The sequence below is a fragment of the Carassius auratus genome, chromosome 9 (genome assembly GCF_003368295.1).
Source record: "Carassius auratus strain Wakin chromosome 9, ASM336829v1, whole genome shotgun sequence".
Lineage (NCBI taxonomy): Eukaryota > Metazoa > Chordata > Actinopteri > Cypriniformes > Cyprinidae > Carassius > Carassius auratus.
The window spans coordinates 5212423-5235199 of NC_039251.1; the positions used below are offsets into that span (position 1 = coordinate 5212423).

General features: G+C 31.5%; 1 protein-coding gene across 2 annotated transcripts; it reads right to left on the minus strand.

Moving 5' to 3' along the window:
• Nucleotides 1-2535: 2535 nt before the first annotated feature.
• Nucleotides 2536-21916, minus strand: glra2 (glycine receptor, alpha 2). 2 transcript variants are annotated; one of them, XM_026271067.1, is made up of 9 exons: nucleotides 21517-21916; nucleotides 20415-20548; nucleotides 16272-16339; nucleotides 13548-13771; nucleotides 12156-12238; nucleotides 10988-11125; nucleotides 9158-9372; nucleotides 6782-6931; nucleotides 2536-3054 (listed from the first exon to the last, which is right to left on the minus strand). In XM_026271067.1, exons 1-9 carry the CDS (start codon nucleotides 21582-21584, stop codon nucleotides 2773-2775), a joined length of 1362 nt encoding a protein of 453 aa, XP_026126852.1. In that variant the 5' UTR covers nucleotides 21585-21916; the 3' UTR covers nucleotides 2536-2772. The 2 variants fall into 2 exon arrangements, with proteins under 2 accessions (XP_026126852.1, XP_026126851.1); XM_026271066.1 differs by having other exon boundaries at nucleotides 12099-12238.
• Between the last annotated feature and the right edge of the window lie 861 nt (nucleotides 21917-22777).

The window sequence follows — 22777 nt, forward strand, 5'->3', positions numbered from 1 at the left end:
TATTGATGTAAAAAAAAATTGCAGTATGTTTTACACAAACATATATATATATATATATATATATATATATAATGTTTGTGTAAAACATACTGCAATTTTTTTTACATCAATAATTTTTTCAACAAGTTATTATTATTATTATTATTATTTTTTTTAATTTATTTATTTTTTTCAACCAAATTATAATTTTTATATGTATATAGTTTTTTTCCTGTATGACATTTCTCAGATTTTTTTGGTTTGTTGTGTTTTTACTCAATTAAGGTACATATTATTTCTTTCCGTGTTCTCATATCACTTTACATCCAAATTCTAAATGAAAGCCATTTGGTTAAAGCATCATCTCCAGGAAGTGACATCGTTCTGGAGGGAAATCAGAAGCACATCTGTGAGTATTATGATGTTTCTGATGCTCTTGTGTTTCAGTCAGCAGATCAATCAGTGTTTGACATGAAGATCACTGTCTGTCTGAACACTTTCCTGAGGAGCGACAGCAGCTTCTCACTGCCGAGGCGTCTTTGACTGAAATACTGCTGTTTTCATCCTCAGATTTTCTCTTGGAGAGGCAGGAACTGGCAGCGAATTACAAATATTGAAATGTATTTGGGTTTTCTAGTTTTGTACATATATAAATAAACGATGCAAAAGAAAAACACATTACTTTTGACTTAAATGATTTCGGTTTGTTCAGAGTTGACTGCATCATTTTCTGTATTTGATGTTGGTATTTCTCTCAAATAATCATGATTCATAACAGTCCTTGTGTGTTTCAGACGGAGCTGAGCAAACAAGCATCTCTGACGATCATCATCCAGCTCAAGTGTCCTCGCCGCTGCCACGGTTACCATGGAGACCAGCTTCAGCATCAGCACCATCCGTCTGGAGCTTCATCACCGTCTGAGTCTGAGATCAGCTGCAACGGTGAGATGACATGCTTTTATTACCGTTTCCTTGAAATGTAGCGCTGCATCAGTGTCTCGTCAATGGATGCTCTGCAGTGAATGGGTGCCGTCAGAATGAGAGTCTGATAAAAACATCACAATAATCCACAGCACTCCAGTCCATCAGTTCATAATACATAACCATAATCCATAATAACACTTCCTCCAGTGAAAAAGTGCATCTGCTGTTGTCTCTCACATCAATATCCAGCCACATATATGTTTAGATCTGTTTAAACGCTGCTTGATCTGTGCAGATTTCTCCTGATTCAGACCAGAACACTGTTTCACTGGAGGAAGTGTTATTATGGATTATGGACACTATGTATTTTAGTTAAAACCATCTTAACACTGGATTTGTTTCATCTCTTGTCTTCTCCAGATGTTCACTGATGGACTGTAGTGCTGTGGATTATTGTGATGTTTTTATCAGACTCTCATTCTGACGGCACCCATTCACTGCAGTGGAACTGATGTCAGCAAGACATCACCGTTTTAGCACAGGATTGGTTTTGCAACCTCTTCATTATCTACTCGTGATCGTTTGATCCTCAATGATTGGCTCAGTGGACCTGAAATATGAAAATGTTCATCATAAGCAGCGTTTAATAGTTTGATACTCAACACAGCTCCAAACAACCGATTATGCGTCACAGCCGTGAGAAACAGACACATCTACATCATACTGTAATGAGACAAAACCAAAGACACCTTTCCATCGGTCAGCTTCAGTGTTATGTGTTATTAATAATCCAAACCAATTGAGACGACAGCTGAAGAAAAATGTGTTCAACAATTCCTATAAATTATGGGTAGAGCTGAAAACCTCCATATCGGTAAATATAATATACTACAATGTTCATATATAAATATATATACATAGTTTACTATATGATGCTTTTACACTGATTCATATTTTATTTCTATTTGATTTTATATTATGTTTAAATACATACATTTAGCAGCAGCTTTTATCCAAAGCAACTCAGAAAAGTAGAACAAAGCAATCAATTCATAATAAAATTCCATTTTAAATTACTTCAAAATAAAATGTTTGTAAATTATATATAATTATATTTATATATTAAATTTGAAATTATATATATATATATATATATATATATATATATATATATATATATATATATATATATATATATATATATATATATACACACACACACAAACATTTTTTTAAATTTGTAAACACATTTTATCTAAATATTTATTTATTTATTTATATATATATGTGTGTGTGTTTTTTTAAAAGTGTTGTTAGAACCTTATTTTAATTATTCAAATATATTTTTTATTTAATTATAATTATATTATATTTATATATTAAATTTGAAAATGTATATATATATATATGTATATATATATATATATATATATATATATATATATATATATATATATATATATATATATATATATAATTTAATTAAGATTAAAAATCCACTTTTAATATATATATATATATATAAATAACTAATGTGTTTTTTTTAAATTATTATTAGAATTTTATTTGAATTATTCAAATATAATTTTTAATTTAATTATAGAACATTTTATTACATTATATTTACCGTCTTTTTACTATAGCATTTTAATAATATGTAATATTTCCATTGATTTGTGGGTGAGATATAACCTGGATGTCCTCATTAATCCACAACATTGTGTTTGTGCAGTAAAACATGTTCAGCTGTGATTAGAAAGAGGAGAAGAGTGACGACTCCATCCATAAAAACCATCCCAAAGACAGTGGTATAAAACAGCGTCTGGTAGGAAACCGTCTGTAGAAAGCTGGTCAGATGCTGTGTCTGCGTCAGGTTTTGCCGGCGCTCTCGTGTCGGATGATCTTGTAGGTGATCCAGTAGAAGACGTTGAAGATGAGGAAGGCCAGAGGGAAGGCGGCGCGTGACACCGTGTCGATCCTCTTCGCTCGGTCCACAAACTTCTTGCGGTTCATGTCTGTGTCCTTCGGGACGGCCGGCGGCGGATTGGCGTTCGTCTGCGTGTTTTTGACCGTGGTCCCGTCCTTCACGTTCCCACAGGACACGGTGTTATATCCGGAGAAATGCAGACGGCCGTCCTGTAATTCCTCCTCCTGTGCATTCAGAAACACAAACAGGAAAATTACGGAAAAAATAAAGCAGAGTATTGAAAAATATTTGCATTTCCAGACCCTTGCACCTATTTAGTTTTTATCAGGGACGCACAATATTGGATTTTTGCCGATATCCGATTTGCCGATAATTCAGCCGATAACCGATATTCTGATAACCGATATTTTAAATTTTGGTTTGTTTTCTAAATTCTAACTTATTTGTAAGAATTAAATCAGTAATAAAGCTATTTTATAATGACAGTACATTGAAGATTTGAAAATAACTATAAATAAACTATATAGCAATTGCTGCATTTAAAAAAAACTATAATATTCAGAATTCTTTTTTTTTTACATTTTGTTTTATGATTTAAAATTTGTAAATGGTCTAAAGTAAAATAGTTGCAAAAATTCAGAAAATGTTTTAGAGCTTATAATTTGTTTAAAAAACATTACATATTACACATTAATGAATAAATCAGTGTATTTATAAAATTATTTATTTTAAGTGTCATGTTTTTTTTTTTTTTGTTTATACTCATGATTTTATGGCCTCAATTACTGCTTTATTTAATCAGAAACACAGTCTAGATATTATTTGTGTATTTTGCTTTATTTTCTTTATTGCATAGCCTTAAGGACCTTTGCATAAATTACAAAATACAGACTTTTTTTATTTTAATGTGTGCATGAGAAACCATTAAGCTTAGAATATAAGACAATGCACACTGAGCTGCCAATTGTGCCATCATCCTTTCGAGAGAAAAGGACAACATACAGTCTTAATTTAAGCTTTAGTTTAACCTGATGTACTAAAATAACCAAAACAGAAATAATATAAAAAAAATAATAATGCATTACAATTTAACCAAAGCATTTAGATTCAGAGCTACTCTAGTTTCAGTCTAAATTTGTATTATATTTAGTCGACTAAAACCAAAACAATTCAGATTCACTAAAATATGACTAAAACTAAATGACTTTTTTGTCAGAGTTCTTTGACTGCAACTAAATCACAATTTGTTTCCAAAATTCCAACAACAGCTTTCTAGCATCAATATTAATGCGACTTAAGCAACTTAAACATCCCACACAACTAATGTAGCTCTGAGTGAGCTCAAGGTGTGATGAAACCATGTCTTAATGTTTAATAGTTTCTCTGCAGGGCAGATGATCTTCAGTCGATTAGCGCTGCGTTTCATCGGCCTGCAGCTCCTCTTCTTCTCTGTCTCAGGTGTCCAGGCTTCTCAAGCTTCAGGGGCAAACGTGTTTGTCTAAAATTAATGGAGCGATAACCCTGCGAGACCTTTCTGTTATTATTGTCTTTCTTTAGTGGCGTAGTTTAAAAGATTGATATTTAAGTTCTAGCGCTTTACAATACGGTTGCATTTAATAACAATATTGCATTTGCATGCACAAGCTAACTATACTGTAAAACTGGTTTTGATGAAGATGATCACATTCACTCATTTTATTGTTTTTATAATGTTTTTAATGGTAATTAAATGGCTTTTTTTTTTAGAGGTTGATTGTAAAATTCACCATCCACTTTTATTGTCAGTTATGTCTATTCGTTTTAAAGTATATTTATGTATATTTCCCTTTCATTGGGAATTTGTTTTAAAATATGTACATTTTATATTTTTATTTTATTTACAAATATTTTTATTTATAAATATATTTATTTTATAAATAATTTAAATAACAATGAAAGTAGATGGTGATTATATATATTGATAAAATTAAACATAATTATTGGGGAAAAAATGTTATCCAATAATTAAAAATCTGTCATGATTTATTTATTTACTTTCTTCTCTGGAACAAAAATAAAGATGTTAAATAAAAGACACAATTAAAAATTTAATTATAATTAACTTTTTTATTATTATAAATTTATTATATAAATATAAAAAATGTTTTTTTATAGAATAAAAATATATATTTTACATTTAAATAACACAAAAGTTTATATTTTTTATTTTATGAAAACATTAAATAAAAATCCACTTTTTATGTTATTTAAATATATATATATTTAGAAATAATTATATTTATATATATTTTTTTTTTCTAAAATCTAAATATATATATATATATATATATGTATATATGTGTACAGTGTTGTGGGTAACGCGTTACAAAGTAACGCAGAGTACTCTAATTACTTTTTTCCTGAAACGTGTAACTTAACGCGTTAGTTTCGTGCGTAAGTAATCAGTAACTTCGTTATTTTTTTAAAAAAGTAATCCGTTATTTTAAGGAAAGGAAAATCCCGACTGCAGCCTGCTTTTTGTCAGACAGTAGTCCTAGGTCTACCGTGCCACCTGCGGATGTATCAGCGGAGCCGAAGCTCTGTGATCGTAAAGTCAATGGCTGTGATGCGTCTGTGCCCTGCGCCTGACCCTGTGTGTGTGTGTGTGTGGGTTTTTTTTTTTTTTTCGAGCTCCCGGCAAGATAGCAGAGAGGACAGCGTTTGGTTTATGGAAGTACGCACATTATTTTCAATTTGTCAACGAAAAAGAAAAGAACATAACGGTAAAATGCACACTCTGCTTTGGTGAAAAGCTTCTGTCGACCACCAAAAATTCTACCTCAAATTTAACGCTACGTTTTAATCACTAGTTTGAAGAGTAAATGTAAGAGGACTGTGTTAAAGCGAATTTAGGCTTGTGACTGTGAGTGACACTTTAATAATAATTAGTTCGGCTATTAAGCGATTTGTCATTTGCCTGTGTGGCAGTGAAGGATTTAATTCGGTTTGTTATCATTTTTGTTTGACAGGCAGCTTTTAATTTCTGTTAGATCGTTGGCTGGCTGGTTGTTCATCATTTCTAAATGGATTTAAATCTGCAAGCCTGTTTAAGGTTGTGTTTACAAGTAAGCATACTTGTACTTTGATAACTGCATTATTTAAAGTTAAAGAAAAATCAGGAGTTATCTTGTTAATATACAGTAGCCTAGGCTACCCGGGCTGGGTAGGTGCGAATTTTGATTAATTATATGTTCTGTGATAATAAATAAATAAAACGCCATGTGGAATATCCTATTGCTGCTGTCTTTCCTGTTATTGTTATCCTGCAGTGTTAATTTAGTCGGATGACTGACGTTATTCACTGTCGGGAGTCACGACTTCTAGGTGCATTTAAAGGGGCCGGGGGCTGTGTCTGTCATGTGTGAGCCGCTGCAAACGACTTTTAATTTTTGGTAACGCATGAGTACTCTAACGCGTTACTTTTATGAATAGGTAACGCTGTATCATAACTGATTACTTTTAATTGATGGTAACGTTGTAACTTAACTAACTACTTCCCAAAGTAACTATACCCAACACTGTATGTGTATATGTACATTTTTTTTTTTTTTTTTTTTTTTTTTTTACATATTTTGATTAATATCTGTTTTTGTCCCAGAGAAGAAATAAAGTTCGGATCAACATGTGGCTGAGTAAATATGACAGATTTTTAATTACTGGATGATTTACTCCCTTAATGTTATTTTTGTCCCACTGAAGCCTTAAATCTGAGCAATTCTTTCATGTTTGTGAGTAATTAGGGAGTAAAGCGTCTGAGATGCTGAAGTAAAGCGAGTGGATTATGAAGCCTCTGATTGAGTGATCAGTAATTGACTCTGGTGTTAATTTCTCCTCGAGCTGATGGGCTTCAGACTAAAGATGCTGAACCCTGTCAAGCCCTGATCATAGCTGCATCTGTCAGTGTTTCGTCACCTTCTGGTTTCGTCTCTGTCTTCGTTTGAGCCGCAGAAACTCCTTCTGCTGTCTGGAGACGAAGTTAACTCCGGCGTACTCCAGCAGAGCGGCGAAGACGAACAGCAAACACACCGCCATCCAGACGTCTATCGCCTTCACATAAGAGACCTGCACAGACCACGCCACTGTCAGTAACTCTGTCAAATACTCATCTGTGTTCACTCTCAAATACAGTAGACCACAACTCTCTCTATATATCAATAAATAGGTGGTTAAAGTATATGTATAAACAATGTTCAAGTAAATATTTATTTAGAAAATAAAATAAATAAAAGGTATATAAAATAAATTTTTAACTTAATAAAAATATATTTTTTAGTTATTTAATATATTAAATATAAAGGAAATACCTATTCTTTTTTATTTAGTAAGATTATATTTTTTAAATTATAAATTTTTAGTAAAAATCATATTAAATACTATTTGTAAAATAAAGATTATATGTATAAATAATTTAAAAATTGTTTTCCATTTCATTTTTTATTTAGTAAGATTACATGCCAAATACATGTTTTTAAATCATATTGTATTTTTAGTAAAAATCATTTAATACTATTTGTAAAATAGAAATTATATGTATAAATAATTTAATTGTTTCATTCATATTTATTTATTAATGATTTATTTAATAAATAGAACATAGCAAGTTTTTTCATTTTATTTTTATTTATATATTTTTGACTAAAACTGTTTAAAACATTAACATAGTAAAATTGCTTTTATGATAATATAAAATTATATATATATGTATAACAAAATATTAAAATATATTATTTATCTTTATTTAACTAGAACATTTTTCTATATTAAAGCAGCATATTTATCTATTTTATTTGATTTAATTGATTAATTGAATTTTATTTGCTAATAAATAACGTCCTAAAAGCGTGAGTTATGTTTAGTTTTCCTTCACACATTAGATGCACTGTGACCTGTGTGTTAGCGGCTGATAATGGTTATGTTTCTGCAGTGATTTCAGCTGAATGAGTCGATCACGCAGAGAGACGAGCTCCTGCAGGATTATGGGATTATTCTCCGTCTGGTAATGAGCGCTTTGATTTCCAAATAATGCTGATGATTAATGAACCTAATGACACATGCGTCGTACGAGGGTGAAACAGGCTAAAGCTATATATCGTCATGTTATAAGGCACTGAAACCTGAGAAAAGCAGCGATTAGAGGCGAAGGTGATTTGCATTATGGGTTATGAAACACAAAACCCTGATAATTGTGTTCTCCGCTTCTGTGGTTTTCATATTCATGTTCCCTTTCATGTGTAACGCTTCATCTGCGTCTCATTCACAACAATGAACTAATTATCCGTCTGAAACTCATTATGAAATATAAATCTCTACAAATAAGCAGATTTATGCTTTAGTGACTTCTTGATACTGTGGTGCTATTATGAGGAAACCGGTTACACAATCAAGAATTTAAGGTTTTTATCATTTTTTCTTTAACTGTTATTTTTTTCTAATTTAGTAAATATGTAAAATAAATCAATTATCATTATCAATAAATCATTAGTGTTTACCTGTTTTTTGTTATTGTTTTTTTGTTTTTGTTTTTTTTGTGAAAAAATAAGTAAATTAATTAGAAATAATTAATTGTAAAATGAATAAATATTTGAGCTAAATTACTAGAAATTTATAAATGTAAACATTTGTAATAATAAATAAACAGATTTATGCTTTAATAACTTAATGATTTTCTAATCTCTATTTTGGCAAATAAACAAAATAGTTAAAATTTGAATAAAAATGACAAACTGCAATAAAAATGTAGATTTATTAGAACTATATTTAATAAATTAGAAATAATAAAAAAAATAATGAGTAAAACATTTATTTTCAAAATAAAGAGATTTATGAGTCACTCATTGATTCTGTCATAATATAATGGTTTTCACAGTTAAAACCTGAATTAACATGAACATTTTTCTTTTTCTTTCTTTTTTTCTTTTTTGCAGAGAAGAAATTTTGTTTTGACATATTTACTAAATCAGAAATAATTGTGAATAAAAAAAAAAAAAGAAAATGTATGAAATCTGAATATTTTCCCCAGGGCTATTATTTAAATCTGTGTTTGAAACCTGTGAACTACACCCAGTGATACGACTGAATGAGAAATGACAGAATAATGACTAAACTTTAATACAAATGAATAAATATGTTAATTTCAGTCTCGCACACAATGCAACATCCCCAAACTACATGAATGTCTCAATGATAGTGAAATGACTGAATGCGTTGTTTGTTGATGACTGGTTGATGGTGTCCTGTTCTCTGCTCTCATACTGAGGTGATGTGGGGGTGTGAGCGGTGACCTCTGACCTTGGGCAGCGAGGCCCGTGAGCCGGAGCTCTGTGTGGTCATGGTGAGGACGGTGGTGATGCCCAGAGCGACCCGCGCTGGAGCTGCGTCCATGTGGATCCAGAAGGAGACCCAGGAGAGGATGACGATCAGGAGGCTGGGGATGTACATCTGGATCAGGTAATAACCCATCTGTCTCTCCAGCAGGAACTTCACCTCGATGCACGTGAACTTCCCTGAACACACACACACACACACACACACACATACACACACACACACACAGCTTCACACAGAGCTCACTGAAGGGACCGTGTGAGTTTATTCTTGAGTGCCATCCCAGATGATGAGAAAGATTTTTGAGAAAATTTCACTTACAATATGCACAGGAGAAGAAATATGTGTAAAAAATAAATAATAAAATAATAATCAAAATTGATTCTTGAAATTAAATAATTGTTAACTGAAATTAAAAAATCTAAATAAAAAAAATTCTTCCTCCAGCTAGTTTTTAAGGCACAATTTCTCATTTTAATTTAGTTTAACTTAATGTAATAAGAAAGCTCAAACTAAAATAAAAAAAATATTTAAGTATAAAATTTTTTGCCTGAAATAAAATAAATTTTAACTGTATTTAAAAAACATTTTTTATTTCGGCAGGTTTTTAAGGCAAAATTTATCATTTTCATTTATTTTAACTTCATGTAATAAAAAAACTCAAACTAAAATAGAAATATTTAAATAATACAAAAATTGTTGGTTGAAGTAAATTTTTTTAGCTGAAATTAAATATCAAAAACTTCAACATTATATTTATTCAAAAAGATTTTAATGCAAAATATCTCAGTTTCATGTAGTTTAACTTCATGTAATAAAAAAGCTCAAACTAAAATAAAATATTTAAATATTAAAAATTGCTGCTTGAAATAAAATGTTTACTGAAATTAAAATAAAAATTATTTTATTTCAGCATTCTTTATGCAAAATTTCTCATTTTCATCTATTTTAAGTTCATGTAATAAAAAACTCAAATCAAAATAAAAAAATTTAATTTTATAAATGATATAAATTTTTTTACTTGAAATAAAAATATTAGCTGAAATTAAATATCAATAACTTTTTTTTCAGCAGGTTTTTAAGGTAAAATTTCAAATTTTCATCTATTTTAAGTTCATGTAATAAAAAAGCTTGGACTAAAATAAAAAATATTTAAATATAAAAAGTGTTGCTTGAAATAAATGTTAACTGAAATATTTTTCATATTTCAGCAGGTTTTTAAGACAAAATTTCTCATTTTCATTCATTTTAACTTAAGAAATTACAAAAAAATGTAACGTTAGTAAAAAAAATATAGACATTTTAAAAACAACAAATAAAAAAATAAAAATACTAAAACTTTAACATGGCAATATAAAAATACAATCAAATTCATAACATTAATTAAATCTCTAATAGTATCTCAGTGAGACTAAAATAACTCTGGTTTAAATAAATACTAAATACTAAAATAACAAAAATAAATGGAAACAAAAAGTATTAAACTATGCATTGTAAAAAGATGTAAATAAATAGAATCAGTACGACTAATTAAAATCCATTTTAGAAGTAAAATGTCATGTTTAATTCAGTGTTTCTTTGTAATCAGTTTCTGAAAGATTCAGACTCATGTTTGCACTCTATTCTGTCTCTTTAGGATTAGTCCTAAAATAACTGATCGTATTGTTATTAATGCAGCACAGATTCAGACAGGAATCATGTGTCTGTGTGTGTTTCTGCTGATTAAGACAAACTAGGAATCATCTTAGAAGTCGTAGTTAGTGATGTGAGAGCAGAACAGTGATTGGTTCAGACCTGTGTTGTAGTGTTTGGTGCAGTATCCCAGCTCCTTCTCGTCTCTGATGATGAACTGAGGTAAGGTCAGACCCTCAGAGACCTGCACTGGACCTTTATCAAGCCACTCGAAGATCAGGTCGTTCATCGTGTAGCCGACTGCAGAATAACAACACACTCTCAGCTTCAGTCTGTTAGTTTAAGGTCAAGTACCTACGCTTACTAACACTGAAAAGAACTGGAAAACTAAAAAAAAATAGGCATATTAAAAAACAAACACAAATCCACAACAAAATTATTAAAACTTTAATTAATATGAAAATGAAAACAATAAATGTAAAAATAGAGACCAATTAAAAATAATAATATATTTTATAAAACTAAAAAATAACTGAAAATAGCAAAACAAAATCAAAATAAAATAAAAAATAGATGAATATAACCGACAAAAAGTACAACAAAGTGACTAAAACTTGAAAAATTAAAGTTGGAATATAAAAAAAAATCTAAATATTAATAAATATAATGTAAACAATTAAAAAAATAACTAAATTAGAATTAAAATAAAACTAATCAAAATATTACCAAATATCATAAAACTATAAAATATATAAATATAATTTTAAATAAAAACTAATTAAAACATTAATAAATATAGTTAAAAAAAAATAAAAATGTAGAAAGTAAAAAAACGGACTAAATACACATTATGACTACAATTTCAACTAAAATGTAAATAAAAATGGCAAATAAAAGAAAACAAATCAAAATATTTATAAAATTAAAAATAACAAAAACTGAAATAATAAGCTACAGTATATAGACATGTTTAAAAAACAACAACATTTCTGAAACTAACCAAAAATTTTAATGAAAACAGGAAAAAATTAAAGTAAAACTGATACAAAATATAAAACAATATCATAAAAATAGGAATTTCTACTAAAAACTGAAATAAGAAACTGTGAAAAATATAGGCACAAATAAAACCAACAAAAACTTGATCTAAAATTAAAGTTTAAACAGAAAATATGACTATAAAATGGAGTACAAATATGGTGAAACTAAAAATAATGAACCACAATTTTTAATGAGAAGTGATAAAAACAATATAGACATTAATAAAACTGACCAAAACAAAGATGAGATGAGTGAAGTGAAGATGAAGCAGTGTGAATGAAGTACGCACAGCTCTCCAGCTGCATGGTGCAGGTCTGAACATCCATCGGGAAGTTCTTCAGATCCATCGGACACGACAGGATCAACGTCAGCCTACAGATGTGACAAACACATGCTGTGTTACACGTGTGTGTGTGTGTGTGTGTGTGTGCTCTAACATCACACCGAGTCATGTGACCGCACACTTCTCTATGACTTATGCATGAATTCAGAGCTGATGGAAACTAGGACAGCATCATATCAAAATAAAGGTGAGGTTACACTTCAGTAAGAGCTTCAGAGATCTCGAGCTCGCTCCAGACAGATATCACTGGAGAACATACAGTTTAACTTTGCTTGAGCACCAGTCAGATATTTCTGTTTGGGATTCGGTTCTAGTTCAGTGTTTCTGAGATCTAGACCTGAAGATCTTCAGCATGATGCAGAGATGCAGAGAGCGATTTAAGAAAATAAAGCTATGAACAGAGACAGATCTGTGATTTATTTTGTGCTATAACTTTTCATAACTATTATTAAACTTAAGGTAGATTATAAATGAAACAATGCTATATTTTTCAATGTGTCAGTGTTGTTTTTGTATATTGTTATTAGTATTTATTCATATTTATTTACCTTTTATTTTATTTTTTATTTAGCTTTCATTTGTTTAGTTTTTTAGTTTTTCATCCAATATATAATTTTCATTAATTTTATTTCAGCTTTACTTTGTCATTTCATGTGCTTTTGTAATTTTGTATTCATTGTTTCTATTTAGTTTTCATTTCGATTTTAGTTTCCATAATTAATTTTAATATCAGTCTGTTTTTAATTTAATTTAATTTTGTAATATTTCTATTTAGCTTTTATTTTAACAGCTTCTGTCACTTTTAGTAGGTTTTTTATGTTTCCTTAATTTTTATTTTGTTTTATTTGAGTAATTTTAGTACTTCAACTTAAAAAAAAATATTTAAAATATTTACAAAAAAAAGTTTAGGTTTCCATCTAATACTTATTTTATTTCAGATTTCATTTAAACATTTTTAGTCATTTTTTTAACCTTTGTAAAATCTATAAGCTTTCATACTTGTTTTATTGTCAGTTGGATTAAAAGACAACATTTCTCATTTTGTTTAGGTTTTTAATCTTATATTTAGATATTTTTATTTCAGTTTTTCATTTCAGTTTTAGTCAAGTCATTTTTTATTATGCTTTTGACATTTTTAAAAAAAATTAGATTTAATCTTTTTTTGTACTTAACGTCTTTTTGTTTCGTTCGCTTTTATCATTTTTATTCATTTTTTATATTTCTATTTAGCTCAATCACTCACGATCTGACACCAGTCTCTCTAGAAGAGCTCTGACTAAACTCTCAATCCGAGACCGCGGGAGTGTGTTAATCGACCTCATCCTCATCCTCATCTACCTGATGCTGTACAGAACCGTGCCGTCCTTGAAGATCCTCAGGAGCTTGTTCTCCGTTGTGACGTCGTGGAAGTTGGCTCCCTTCTCGTTGGCGAAGAACAGGTCCGGTTTCCAGATGGAGTCCAGCATGGACGGGTCCAGATCCAGAGACGAGTCGGGATACTCGCTGTAGGCCAGACGAGGGTCGTTCCACTTCTGACGGAGGAAGATGTTCACCCTGTAGTCCTGAGACACCAGAATCAGTCACAGTGAGCACATTTACACAACCTCCATTGAACTGAAGCACAAAACCAGTCATAATGGAGATGTATGGATCATCTGAAAGCTGAATCAATAAGCTTTCATTGATGTCTGGTTAGTTAGGACTAATCAGTGTGTTTAATAAAAACTAATTGATTATTAAACTTCAAAAAGAGTTGAATCAAGATCAGAATTGTAATAGTTGGGTGAACTAACTATTTCTGTTCATCAGAACATGGAAAGCAAAGCCACTGAGTGACTTTATAAGCATTTGTGTGCGCTTTTGTTCAGAGTTGAGCTCAACTATAGAAATCCAACGCCTTGCAAGGTTTTCATGAGAGGAAGCGCTTTGAAAATGCTGTTGAAGGAAAATATTGGCCAGACTTTCTGTTCCATTCATTACAAGCAAATAACAGCATTAACAAAAAGCCTATAGAAATCAAGCTAATTAACTGACGAAGCACAAAGATAAGAAACATCATTTTGTGCATGCATTTTCTTCAAAAAATGTATTAGCAGTATTTTGTTACAGTTAACAATTTATTATACATACATAATACACAGGGTTGGTTCTAGGGTGAGTGGAGATCCGGGGCTTAGCCCAGAAAAATCCATGTGACTTTTTATTTTAATAAATCAGAAAGATTTACCTTGTTTAAAATATACAAAAACAATAAAAACAAGCAAATGTAAAACATTTTATTTAAAGTATTGAGGAAAATACATTTGCTTTTTGCAAACAAAAATTAAGAATTGCAAAACAAATAAAATATCTATTATCATATCTATTAATTTATTTGCAGCGCTGCTTTTATTTTGCGTGTCAGTCTAGTTTGAGCTTGTGATAGCATTTTTCCTTTGCGCTTCACTTTTCTGCACTTCTCTCTTTGTAGCACTGTTTTGACGCGGGGGCGGAGTCAGTGGACGAGGGCGTGTACAACATGCCTCCATGGAAGTGACGTCATCGGCCCTAGACGCAGCTCACTGATCCAGGTCCTGTCATGATGAGCAGAGACTTTCGAGTGGATCGTTTATTTCTATTAAGTAGCATTAAAACATTCATGTTTTCGTTTTATTTACTTTATTAACAAATGTATGTGTATTAGCAGCGTTTGCTCAAGTTAAAGAAGTTGATAACATGAACATCTGCTGTTTATTTCTCTCGATGTGCACACTTTTATAGCATTATGTGTATTGGGATCGCAAATCATTTGAGTCAGTTCGGGAGTTCGTAGCGGGTTCGCGAATCATTTGAGTCAATTTGGGAATCGCGAATCATTTAAATCAGTTCGAGAGTTCGTAGCGGGATCGCGAATCATTTGAGTCAATTTGGGGATCGCAAATCATTTGAAGCAGTTCGGGAGTTCGGAGCGGGATCGCGAATCATTTGAGTCAATTTGGGGGTCGCGAATCATTTGAATCAGTTCGAGAGTTCGTAGCGGGATCGCGAATCATTTGAGTCAATTTAGGGATCGCGAATCACTTGAGTCAGTTTGGGGATCGCAAATCATTTGAAGCAGTTCGGGAGTTCGGAGCAGGATCGCGAATCATTTGAGTCAATTTGGGGGTCGCGAATCATTTGAATCAGTTCGGGAGTTCGTAGCGGGATCGCGAATCATTTGAGTTAATTTGTGGATCGCGAATCATTTGAGTCAGTTTGGGAGTTCGGAGCGGGATCGCGAATCATTCGAGTCAATTCGGGAGTTCAAAGCGGGTTCTCTTTATTTATTTATATATATATATATATATATATATATATATATATATATATATATAAAATGCAATTTATACAATAAAAATAAAAACTAAATATTAAATATATTTTGTACATCTGTCTATATATAAATCTAAATATATTCTAGTTTTTAGGATAGTTTACACACAGAAAAAGGAAATAATCTAAGGGTGCATAACATTTATTTTTGTATTTTACAAATCATTATTTTAAAAACGAATTAAACATATAAAATCATAAATGAGTGTTTTTCCTTCACATCATTTTAATGCAGTTTTGTCCAGAATCATTAAAGCTCTTGTCGTATTCAGTATTCTCTGTACGGTTCATTAGTGTCCTTGTGTGACTGGCTGCTCAGAAACATGTAAACAACATGAGCGTTTGATCAAAGCAGTGGCTCTGGTGTTGCTCTTTAATATCCGCTGGAGATGAGTTCGGATCTCAGGAATATTCCTTGGGAAAGAAGAATGAGAGCTGACTCTAGATCTGGGAATTGTTTACGCCTGAAGCGTCTGGAAATCTCCAAACATGACTCGAATCAATCAAACACTCTCCATCTGAATTATTAAAACAGAAGCGCTTTGAGAAACACTGAGGGAATGTTTCATTGCAACATCAATGCACTGTTATGTGATTATGTGCAGTTAGAGATTATGTGCAACAGCAACACACAGTAAGAATAGTAAATGGATAATAATTCCTGTCAGTGTGTCCCTTTAGTAAAGTAAAGAGGTGATGACAAACACTGACCATAGTGGTTTCTGTCACGGAGCCGAAGCTGTTGATGAAGATATTGCAGGTGACGTTCACAGGAGGACCTGCAGACAACAGACAACAACAACAACATGATCATGTTAAAATCACCATTCAAAGTCAGATGACATGCAGTATCAGATTTAGGCTGTTCTGCTCAGCAAAGCTGCATTCATTTGATTTAAAAATATAGTAAAAATTTTGAAATATTATTATAATCTAAATCAGTTGTTTTCTGTGTGAATATCTGTTAAAGTGTAATGTATTTCTGTGATGCTCCGCTGTATTTTCAGCATCATTCCTCCAGTCTTCAGTGTCACATGATCTTCAGAAATCATGAAAATATGATGATTTACTGCTCAGTGAGTATTTCTGATTATTATCATCAATGTTGAACACAGTCATGCTGCATAATATTTTTGTAGAAACTGTGATACATTTTATTTTTCAGGATTCACAGATGAACAGAAAATTTAAAAGAACAGCATTTATTTAAAATATAAATATTTTATAATATTAGAAATATCTTTACTGTGGTGCTATTTTACAATTTTATATATATATATATATATATATATATATATATATATATATTATCAAAAAGATAATAGCTTATATAAATAAAAACTAATTCAAAATATGATTAAAAAATATATTTATATATATATATATATATATATATATATATATATATATTTTTTTTTTTTTTTTATCATATTTTAATTAGTTTTTATTTATATAAGCTATTATCTTTTTAGGATTTATGTTCTTTTGTCATTTTATTTATTTTTAATTTTTTCTTATATATTTCAGTTTTAGATCTAGTTTCATTTATTTCCAGTTTATCCTTTAAGTGCCTTAATTTAATTTAAATGCCTAGGTAACATTTAATTTAATATTTTTTATCTACATTATTTCAATTAGCAGAAATGTTTTAATAATTTATTTTTTTACTTAAAAATAGTAACCCCTGCTTTACTGACACTTTTGATCAATTTAATGCATCCTTGCATAATCATGTAACTGAAATAATGTACATTAACTGCCTTTTGAGGAACTTATATTTCTTATATTAATTAATAGGAATTAATTGTATATTATTTAACTTAACATTTTATTTTAGCTTTTTTTCAATTACCAAAAAAAAAAAGGTTAAAATTTTAGTTAACAATTAAAAACTGCTTTACTGACACTTGATCAATTGAATGCATCCTCATACAGTATTGTAACTCAATGTATATTAATTGTCTTTTAACAATATTTGATTGCATATATTAACAGTTATAATCTACACTCCAGTTTCTTGATTTCTGTTATATCCTTCATTAGTAATTGACTTCAGCTAAATGAATCAGTGTAAATATTTTAACATGTATGTGTTTGCTCTGAAATGCTTCATGCAGATTGAAAATATTTAACACGAGAAGTAAAGCATTTGTAACGTATTGTGAATCTGTGCCCCACAGCATGGTTTTTGGAGCAGATTGTAGCCTGTCATGCATGTTAGGAATCATGAAAGGAGTTTATTAAGGTTCTCTAGGTGCAGCTTTCTAAAAATAATCCATTAGATGCGCCTCGGAGGGATTCTGAACCTCGTGAATGTTTTCTAACAAGATTGTGTTTTAATCACTCCTGGGCACAAACACACATCCACGCCAAACCGAGCTGAATCAAAGCTGGCGCTCGTCTGCTGCTGAGCCGAGGAGAAACAGACAGACGCTTTCAGCTTTAAGAGCGGCCTTCAGAAACAAATCAAGAACGAGACTGTTCAATAATAGAGCAGATGAACGAGGACGCTGTTCATTACTCCATCCGCCTTTCACTTCCAACACACACTACAGTTCTCTTATAGAAACCTCCTCAATACTGCATGAGGAACTAATATAGTGAGTATATAGTATACCTGTATTATTTAGTATCAAGATACTCTTTTAGATATTTAAAAGTAATATATAATGCAACTTTTAGTTTTTTACTTGCACTTCAAAATGAAATAAAAAATGTTGCCAGCTGAAAGTATTTATTTATTTATTTTATTTTTTTTGATGGAATTGTGTTTTGTCAGTTATTGTCTCAGGCATATTTTACCTCAAAATCAACAAAGAAGTAATGAATAATATTCTGCATATAGAAAATTTAGCCTATATTAAGATTTCTTTTTTTTTTTCAGTATATTTTACCAATTATGCATATCCAACAATTACTCTTACTAAATTCTTACTGCTGTGATTAAAACAAAAACGAACAATTAATTATATTTTACTTTTTTTTGCGTTGTAAATTTAATGTAATAAATTATGCACATTACATCCTAAACTATTATTGTTGTAATTGAGAAAACACAACAACAGAGAAACAATATTGTGCAAAAAGAAAATGTAGAATATCTTATGATTTGCATTGTGACATTAATCAATTATGCAGATTTCGATTAAAAACACTTAATACATTTATAGTGCATTACACTATAGAGTTAAAAACACTGTCTACTGATGAGGATGACTTATAGTTTCATTAAAGATTGATGAGAAATGACATTATTAACATTAACGAACAATAAACAATACTTCTACAACCTTTATTAATCTTAGCTCACTGTGAACTATCACTAACAATGAACAATCAAATGAGAGGTTTAAGACGATTTATATATTTAGATAATTTCTGCATGAATAATCTATTGGGTTTTTGTTATATTGGGGTGAGATGTGAGTGTGAAGCTGAAGGTTGGCTGAACATGTTTCACTGAGCCGTGTTCCCCAGAGCACCAGAAGATAACTGACTGAATATGTTTGTGTTCCAGGTCATTAAACAGACGCTCGTCCAGAGGAACGGCCAGCACTCGCCGGACGGACAAAGTCAGGTCAAGGGCAAACGCTTACAGGACAACAGGTCTGAAAGCAACATCTTAATGTTATTAACTTATTATGCTTTTGATTCATGCTGTTGTGTGTTAAAATGCATTAAATGCACCACCCAGGACTGTGTTTCCCAAAAGCATCATAAGCCTGAGTTGGTTTCAGTGGGTTTACTATGTACTTCTGCTTCCGATGCTTTAGTGAAACGCAGCCCAGACCTCTATGTCATCCTACATTGATGCAGCTGATATTAGAATGCAGTTATATGAACCTAAAATTCAACATGTGAGTGCAAAAAAATCACATTATATGGGTTTTTGTCAGCAGAACTGTTGAGTGTGAATCCACATTTTTTAATGAATCAAGTTAGTCAGTGATTCAGTGATTGATTCATAAGGACAGTCACTTCATTTCTGAATGATTCAAGCACGACAATGATTCAGTGTCTCCTTCATAAGGACAGTCGCTTGAGTCGTTTCTGAATGAATCAGCTGTTTGAATGAATCAAGCGAGACGATTCAGTGTATGCTTCATAAGGACAGTCACTTGCTTTGTATTTGAATGAATCAGATGTTTGAATGATTCAAGCGAGACAATGATTCAGTGACTCCTTCGTAATGATATTCATTTCATTTCTGAATGAATCAGCTGTTTGAATGAATCAAGTGAGACAATGATTCAGTGTCTCCTTTATAAGGACATTCGCTTGCTTTGTTTATGAATGAATCAGCTGTTTGAATGAATCAAGCGAGACAATGATTCAGTGACTCCTTCATAAGGATAGTCACTTCATTTCTGAATGAATCAGCTGTTTTAATGAATCAAGTGAGACAATGATTCAGTGTCCGTTTCATATTTTCATAATTAAGTAATCATTTTTTAACCAATTAATGTCCATTTGAAGCCCATTAACCTCGTAGCATTATTTATTCAATTCTAATTGCACTGTAAATGCACCTAAATGCCACTTCAGATGCAGTTTCTGAAAACAAAGACATGTCCACATTGGTTTATCTGTAATAAAATATACACTGTAATATACACTGTTTTATGTGTAATCACACAAATTTATGTGTGATTAATTTGTAATTGATTCAGTGAATTAATAGGTGCATGATGTTATTATTATCATTATTATATGTTATTACACTTGCAGCATTGTTTGTAAAAATAACTCTGAATCTGAATCAGTATGATAAAGCTGCATCAGAATGTTTGATTGCTGGTAATCGCATGCATGAGAACAGCAGTGAAGTGAAGTTTATTTTCAGTGGTTTCATGCCTTTAAAGTTGGGTCTTATCCGTGCGTCGTAACCTGACGTTCTGCCCATCAGTTTGTCCAGGAAATCAGAGGGAGACATCGCAGATGAAGATTCACGTCCCGTTAATCTCTCGTACTCTTTTCCTGCCGTTATCCTGAGACACAAAGAAACATCACAAACCATTCTCTTATTCTGGAAACTTACTATTAACGTTCTTTATGGTTATAATTTTTATAGGCACAAACTAATGTTCATGCAATGTTAACACAACTGTTTTTGGTAATGTTATAAAATAAGAAAACTGCTTAGCAAATCAACATCATCAATAGAATTAAGTAGAATTAAATTTATTAATTTTATATCAATGCACTTGAGGCTCTTTGTCCTAGAGAATGAATTGAGGTAATAGAGCGGGTCTAGTTGTCACACTTTTACTCCACTGAGTACAGTGCAGCTTGTTTTTTTATTTTTGAATGTCATTTTCAATATAGACACAAATTTATGTATAGACACAATATAAACTACAATCAAGTTATTTAACACGCTACCGTTGTTGTTCAGAAAATGAGATACAGATCGTTTAACATTATTCGACCCTCATAGCGGGGCATGTTGTCACACTATTGACACAAATAAAATAGTGCAAAAATATCATATCATAATCAATGGAATATGTGACCGTTTCAGTTCATTACGTTTACGATCACCCATCTTTGTAGTGGTTTTTGTCTTCATGTAAGTCAGTGTGGTTTTATCTGTTACACAAATATGACTCTAGATGATACAGAATTCACACAAATATTCTAATTAAAATGTGTTTTGAAGTAGATGTTTGAAATCAAAAGAGCAATGCTATTTGTGTACTAAAAACCTCAGTGACTGAGATATTGAGCTTCCTCTACTCATATAATCACACAAATCGAATGGAATCTTCATTGATCCGCACGAATTTGAATTGACGTTCTGTTTTTAATCCGAGCATTCTTTTATTGTCATGGCAACGCGCGCTAGGATCGCTCTTCGCACTTCTGCGCTTTATAAACGTCCTTGTGTTACTAATGTCGAGCTGTTTAGAAGCCCTAAACAGTTGATGCTTAACAGCTGAAGAAGTGAAGCACGTACCTGAAGTTGTGCATTTCTATCAAGCACGCGAGTAAAGTTGTGAGGAGTTTTACAGAAGGGCGAGTCATTCCTCTGGCTTCGCTCGCGCTCCCTCATGGGCTCAGAACGAACGCCAGTCGCGTTTTCTTCCGAGCTAAAACACAGCCGGAGGATTCCGCAGGTGAAGTCCCTTCAGCCCACAATCTCATGGTTCATCTGTGTGAAGGAAACGACACCGACACGCCGCGGATCCGCTAGTGCGCGTCCCCAAAGCGTCCAAAACCATTGTGCGCTCGAACCAGACGCAGCGGGAACGGATCGAGCGATCAGAGATGAGGGATGCAGTGCTGTCTGCCGCTGAATGATGTTTCTTCAGCGCTGGAGAAGCTCTTCTGATGACTGACGCTGATGGAGCGCCGGGTTCAGCACTTGGACAGCTGTGCGCATGCGCAACACTTCGGAAGCGACGGATCGAGAACGGATTCTTAACCTAACATTTACTTACCTAAAACGATGATTAGGGAGTTTTTTTAAGAATTAACCACCGAATTTAAGTCTCGGTTCAGTTAAGGCTTGTACTCTCCGCCCCCAAATTAACTCAAAACAATATGTTTGTTTTAAAAGTTTACGCATATTCTCTCATGTATTATTGTAGAAAATGACGTATTCTTAAAAAAAAAAAACGACATAACCGAAAATGTTACATTACATCAAAATGTGCGCAAAACAGACGATCCAAAAATATTACACATTTGCTGATGCGGTAACCATAGTAACCGAACAATTTCTGTTTTGGAAGTAAATTCGAGGTACTGTAATTTTTTTATTCTCATACACATATTTTACTTCATTGTTTATATTATTTAAACGTCACACATAGATCACAATAACAGTTTCGACAAAAGCAAAAATTTTACATTACATCAAAATGTGCGCAAAACAGATGCAGTAACCATAGCAACCGAGCGATTTCTGTTTTGGATCGGAGGTAGCATTGCATTATTGTATTTTTGTTTATTATTTTACATATATGTTCTTTAAGTTGTTATATTATTTAAACATCGCAAAAAGATCACAATAACATTTTGACAACCAAAAATGTTACATCAAAATGTGCGCAAAACTGACGCTTGCGAAAATATTTCAGGTTTGCCAACATGGTAACCATAGCAACTGAGCGATTTCTTTTTCGGATCTGATGTAAAATCGAAGTACTGTAATTTTTTTCTATTATCATACGCATCTTTTATTTAATTGTTTATATTATTTAAACGTCACAAAT